Source organism: Pygoscelis adeliae, unplaced genomic scaffold, assembly GCF_000699105.1.
Source record: "Pygoscelis adeliae isolate BGI_AS28 unplaced genomic scaffold, ASM69910v1 Scaffold71, whole genome shotgun sequence".
Lineage (NCBI taxonomy): Eukaryota > Metazoa > Chordata > Aves > Sphenisciformes > Spheniscidae > Pygoscelis > Pygoscelis adeliae.
In genome coordinates this window covers 4,633,202-4,638,192 of record NW_008824356.1, presented here as the reverse complement: position 1 = coordinate 4,638,192, position 4,991 = coordinate 4,633,202, and the positions used below count along the sequence as shown (strand labels likewise).

Sequence of the window (4,991 nt, the reverse complement as noted above, 5' to 3'; positions counted from 1 at the left end):
ATTTCAACAGTTTTTGTTGATCGTAGTTTTGCAACATCCACAATATCATTGTGGAGTAAGAAGGCAAAGAAAAGACCAGGTAACTGTACTTCCCAATAAATGCCAATCACTATATGAAATTCAAAGTTGCTAAATCAAGTCACACAGAAGTACTAAGCCTTACAAAGCCTTCTGGTTTACACAGCATATTATTTCTACACCCTTAATAGAAAAAAAAATTAAAACAGTAACTACATGGAGAACAAAGAAATTGCAAAGATTTGAAAACAGAAACTATAAAGATTGGACATACCTCATCAATTTGTGACTGGATAGATTTTGCTTCATTCTCTAAAGACTCCACTCTCTTCTGAATTTCAGCCACCTGAAAATTATTATTTGTCATACAGCTTCTTCCACAGATTTGACTGAAAAGGTCTAGGCAATTAATAAAGTTACTTTAATTTTTCAAACTGAGAAGGTTCTACTGCCAAACCAGTAAAAACAGCTTTTCTACTTTTGAGTATTTTCCTTTATGGGTGTCATTTTTCTAATATGCTACAGAGAGTACGAGGGGAGACAAAATGGGAAATGTAGTTTTTGTTTCAAAAAACCTGAAGAGAATAGTTTGTCTTCTCCATAGAGAATTTTTTTGTGGGACTTTTTTTTTTTAATTAATAGCAACAAAGACAGGATTCTATTTATTCTTACCAAGTTATCATTTTCTGGTTGTTTAGATTTTTCTTCTTCCAGTTCTTTTTCTAGATTCTCTATTTCTTCGTTGAGTTCCAAATTTGACTTGTTCAGTTTTTCATGCATGTCCTAAATCAAGTTGTTTTGACAGTTAACATAAAACATTTGACATTAATTACATATGAAGACAACAAGTATGTTTTAAATATGACAGCAAAGTACATTTAACAAATGTCACCATATCAAGGATAAATCTCAAAGTACTCTAGAGACTCTTGCACGTTAACAAAACCTGTAACAATTAGCTCTATAGGATCTGAGGTGCAGAATTAAATAAATCTATTTGCTTTTTTGTTACATAAATTTTATAGAGCCCATTAGGCATTTGATTGACTTTTTTGGAACTCTTTTACAAATATACTCTCAGTTTGGGGGATATAAACAATGCAGTGGTAATTTTTGTTTACAACTGTGCTCCAGTAGCCTACAAAATATATTTGAGTAAAAATACTTCATGCACGACTCACTCTCTCTCTCCTAGAAACAGGAACAATTTACTTTTAAAAAAATTAAATATTTTCTAATATGCCATTTGCTCTAGCATCGACCATTTTTAATGTAATTGTTACAAAAACATCTCTTAATTTAAATGCATTGCTTCTATGTCATTTTCATTAACCCAGGACTAAAATAACAATGCTCCCAATTAAAACAGTTAAGGTTTTTTGAGTTTTGTTTGGGGTTTTTTTTTTTTGTTGTTGTTGTTTTTGGTGTTTTTTTTTTTAATATGGGCAGCATTTTCCTGAAATAGTGCCTTAAATTCTAGAAATAACAATTTCCATTTATCTTTTTACCTCAAAAAAAGATGTGTCTGTTGATTCTTTCATAACGTTATCATCCTTCAGAGACAATTCTAAATCTTCAAACTGAAAAGGAAATACTTTATGTCAGAATGTATGTAAAGAATTGCTTAAATAACAGCATTGATTTATGATGCTCTAGTCTGAAACACAGCCACCACCTAAATATTCACAAATGCACCTTGCTGGAAATCAGGAAAGCCTTAGCCCTAGGAGATTATCCGAGTGGCATAAAACAAAGGCTTTTTAAAGTCACTTCATATTAAGAGTTAAAGGCAGAACTTGCTAACACTTTAATTGCACTTAAAGGCACTGACAGGAAAAAGCATTTGAAGAATCCTTTAAAAGGTTTTAAATATCTTACATTTAGATAAGTTAAATACTTTAAATACTTGATAAATTGAGACCGTTTCTGTGACACATCTGAAAGCAACAAGTGAGGACCATTACCTCTTTTTTGCAAAGGCTGAGTTTTTCAAGAATTTTGCATTTGTCTTCAACTAGTTCAGCAATTTTATTTGCAAGCTGTTTTTCCTTTCCTAAAAAAAGACACAGTTAAGTGTTGCAACATCCAAATAATTAGAAAAAAAAGAAAGGAAAAAAAAGTAGTAACACTCCAAAGAAATAGTATGAAAAATAAGCTTACCTACATAAAGTCGACTCCTAACCTGAAACAAAAAGAATAAATACTGAAAATGTCTGATCAATTACTCTTGCATAGCATCTGAAAATTAATCTTTTAAGCTGTGGTTCCATGATCCGTTTAACCATGGAACTTAAAAAAGGAATATAAATACAGGCTACTGTTAAAAATGTGTAATTGCATCCTCTGCTCGTACTGCCTCAATGGCTGTGTGTTTGCCCTGTTCTTCTCTCACTCTAATTAAACAGAGAGAAGAACAGAAAGGAGTTTAGTTTTCACCTGGATCACTTTTATAACACACCTCTGTATAGTTATCACATAACCATGACGGCCAACACAAAGCAGTAGTGGACATGCACAGCCAAAAGAGTAGGAAAGGGGAGGGAGGGGAAGCTCCATGCGCCAGCTCCATGTGCCAGCTCAGACTTAACTTCCTACAAGGAAAAAAACCCACACGTTATAATACGTAACAGTTAGAGCCGCAGTAAGGGTACTACTTGATGGGCATCCTGCCCAGATGCAACTCAGTGGGAAGCACCAAATCAGCAGCTGCCACATGGGGTCTAGTGCCCTAGAATCAAACTCTTAACAAACTGCAGGACAAAATCTGCCACAAATGGCCTGGACAAAAGATGCAGAACTTGGCTGAACCCACAAAAACTTTACAACACAGCATTCCTCTCAAGGCTGGGCCTGGATCATGTGCTTAACAGACAATGGGTCCCTCAGATTTTCCCTGTTTCCTCCTCATTTAAAGCCATGGGATGGCCAAGGAGTGTAAGTAACAGAAAAAGGGGAAGAAAGTCACAAGCACACCTTATCCTATCATCCCCCCCAAAAAACCAAACCCCATTACTTTTGAGTAAGTAACCACTAATTCTTCAAAGAGGAGTCAGTGCAGTCCTAACTACAGATGACTGAGAAAGCTATCAATAACTTCTGCAATATCTAATGCCTTAGTGACATATGCAGGAGGAAAACAACACTAGAGTTGCTGCTTGACTGATTTCAGCTGAAACGCCTCTTTCATACCACCTAGAGGGATGCTGCTAGAAAAGAGAAGGAATAACCCAAATTATAGATACATTAACTTATACAAATACAGATTCCCTTCCAAACATTCTGAATTGCTGCTACAGAATAGGGTAGCATTTTTCCAGATCTAAGTTGATGTTAGAACCTTAAAAATGCAGTTGCTCGTATCTGAAAAACTAAACTGCTATGCAACCTATCTTCAAACATGAGCATCATTATACCTAGCACCAAATCACATTCTGCCTATTTAAGAGTATGCAAAAACTGGGGAGAAATGTTAAATTGAAATAAACTGAATTATGGACACTGAACCCATTTCATTAGTAGGGAGAGTATGGTAGGCAGCTGTTATTACTCAGATCCTTACTCACTCACAATAGAAGACAACCCTTACCTCAAAAATATAATCTGATTTGTGCGTTAAAAGGTTTCAGTACCGCATTTCTCAGAGTCATCAGCTTAGTGCTCACAAACAGCACACAGTAAAATCGGTTCAGTGTTCCAATAAACAGAATCAAGGTCACTGTCTGAAGAGTTTTAAAATGCCTCCCTTTATGGGAATCCATCTGGACTGCTTTTGCTTACAATTACCTTGAAAGACCTGAGCTGGTCTGGCTATAGCCAGCAATACATACGCCCTAGGAAGACCTCTGTATCCCGTGAAAATTATTTCAGGGGTGAGTTTGAAAGTCTGGCATAGGAATTAAAAAGGGAAGGAAAAAGGAAGCCTTACTACAGAGTTTCATTGCATCTCCTCTAATGACAACAGTCACTCAGCACACGTCCAAACACTTAGTACTTCTCCATTTCTGTTTTAGAGGGATTCTGAATTCAAATCACAACAGATTTAGACCTCTGAAGCATTATAGATCTTGAAGAGAATAACAATTTCAATTCGTGCCATTCAATTCAAACCATTAATGCACTCTACATATCTGCATGTCATTTGAACACTTACTGATTGATAACTTCTATACATGAACAAGAGAATTGTAAAGGCTCCAACAATGCCAGCACAAATCACTATTTCCGACGAGAAACCATACAGATCAGGACCAGGTCTCATATCTTCAGGCAGTGAAGCCACAGCCTGAAAAATAAAGTAAAAAGCTTCAACTAAAGGAAAAGAGGTTAATATTTTCAACAGAAATAGACATTACATGTTGACTTAAGTTTACTTCTAAGGCTTGTACAGGCTTATACATCCATTTTTTCCAAAACTGTGAGAAAATGGTTAACAGAAGCCTTTGATTTTTAAATTATACATTTACCAAGTGAAGAAAAAAAATACAAGAAAAGTCCTAACAAGATATGATGATGACTAGATAAAGCTCCGAGAACTTTTCCTTCTGAACCTACCAGTTATGGTAAATTCTCCTTCAAGTTGTCTACACGTTTCACTGTTAGAAGGATCAATACTCATAAGTGTTTCATTATTTACTGGTAGAAAATTTGCTTGGTAGAAAAACCTGCTCAACCAACTTTATGCTAAAATAACACACTGAACACAGTCAATGATTTAACACATTTTAAACACTTAAATACACCCACATCTTATCTGTAAATGGGTATCACTCTTTTCTCAAAGATATAACCCGCTTAATGTAGCTCTCACATTTACTACCCGCGACCTGCGTTTAAGAACGTGTTACTGTGCAGTAAAGTCTTAATCTCGATTTCTTTAATAAAACGGCCAGGCTACCCCCATCTCGACCCAAGAGGCGCGTGCGTGTGCGTGTGATCAGGCAGCGTTCGTTTCACCGCTTCGTTTCACCGCTTCG

General features: G+C 35.8%; 1 protein-coding gene across 2 annotated transcripts in view; it reads right to left on the bottom strand.

Annotated features, from left to right (window-relative positions):
• The window catches only part of CTAGE5 (CTAGE family, member 5), a 26,306-nt gene extending 21,997 nt beyond the window's left edge, over positions 1-4,309 (bottom strand). Inside the window, exons 1-6 of one of the 2 annotated variants that reach the window (XM_009319381.1) lie at positions 4,169-4,309; positions 2,179-2,200; positions 1,983-2,071; positions 1,527-1,598; positions 691-801; positions 293-364 (exon numbers count right to left, since the gene is read on the bottom strand). In XM_009319381.1, coding sequence (XP_009317656.1) covers positions 293-364; positions 691-801; positions 1,527-1,598; positions 1,983-2,071; positions 2,179-2,200; positions 4,169-4,276 — 474 coding nt within the window. In that variant the 5' untranslated portion in view covers positions 4,277-4,309. The remainder of the gene's footprint in view (positions 1-292; positions 365-690; positions 802-1,526; positions 1,599-1,982; positions 2,072-2,178; positions 2,201-4,168) is intronic. The other variant, XM_009319380.1, reaches the window with a different exon arrangement.
• Positions 4,310-4,991: the final 682 nt, after the last annotated feature.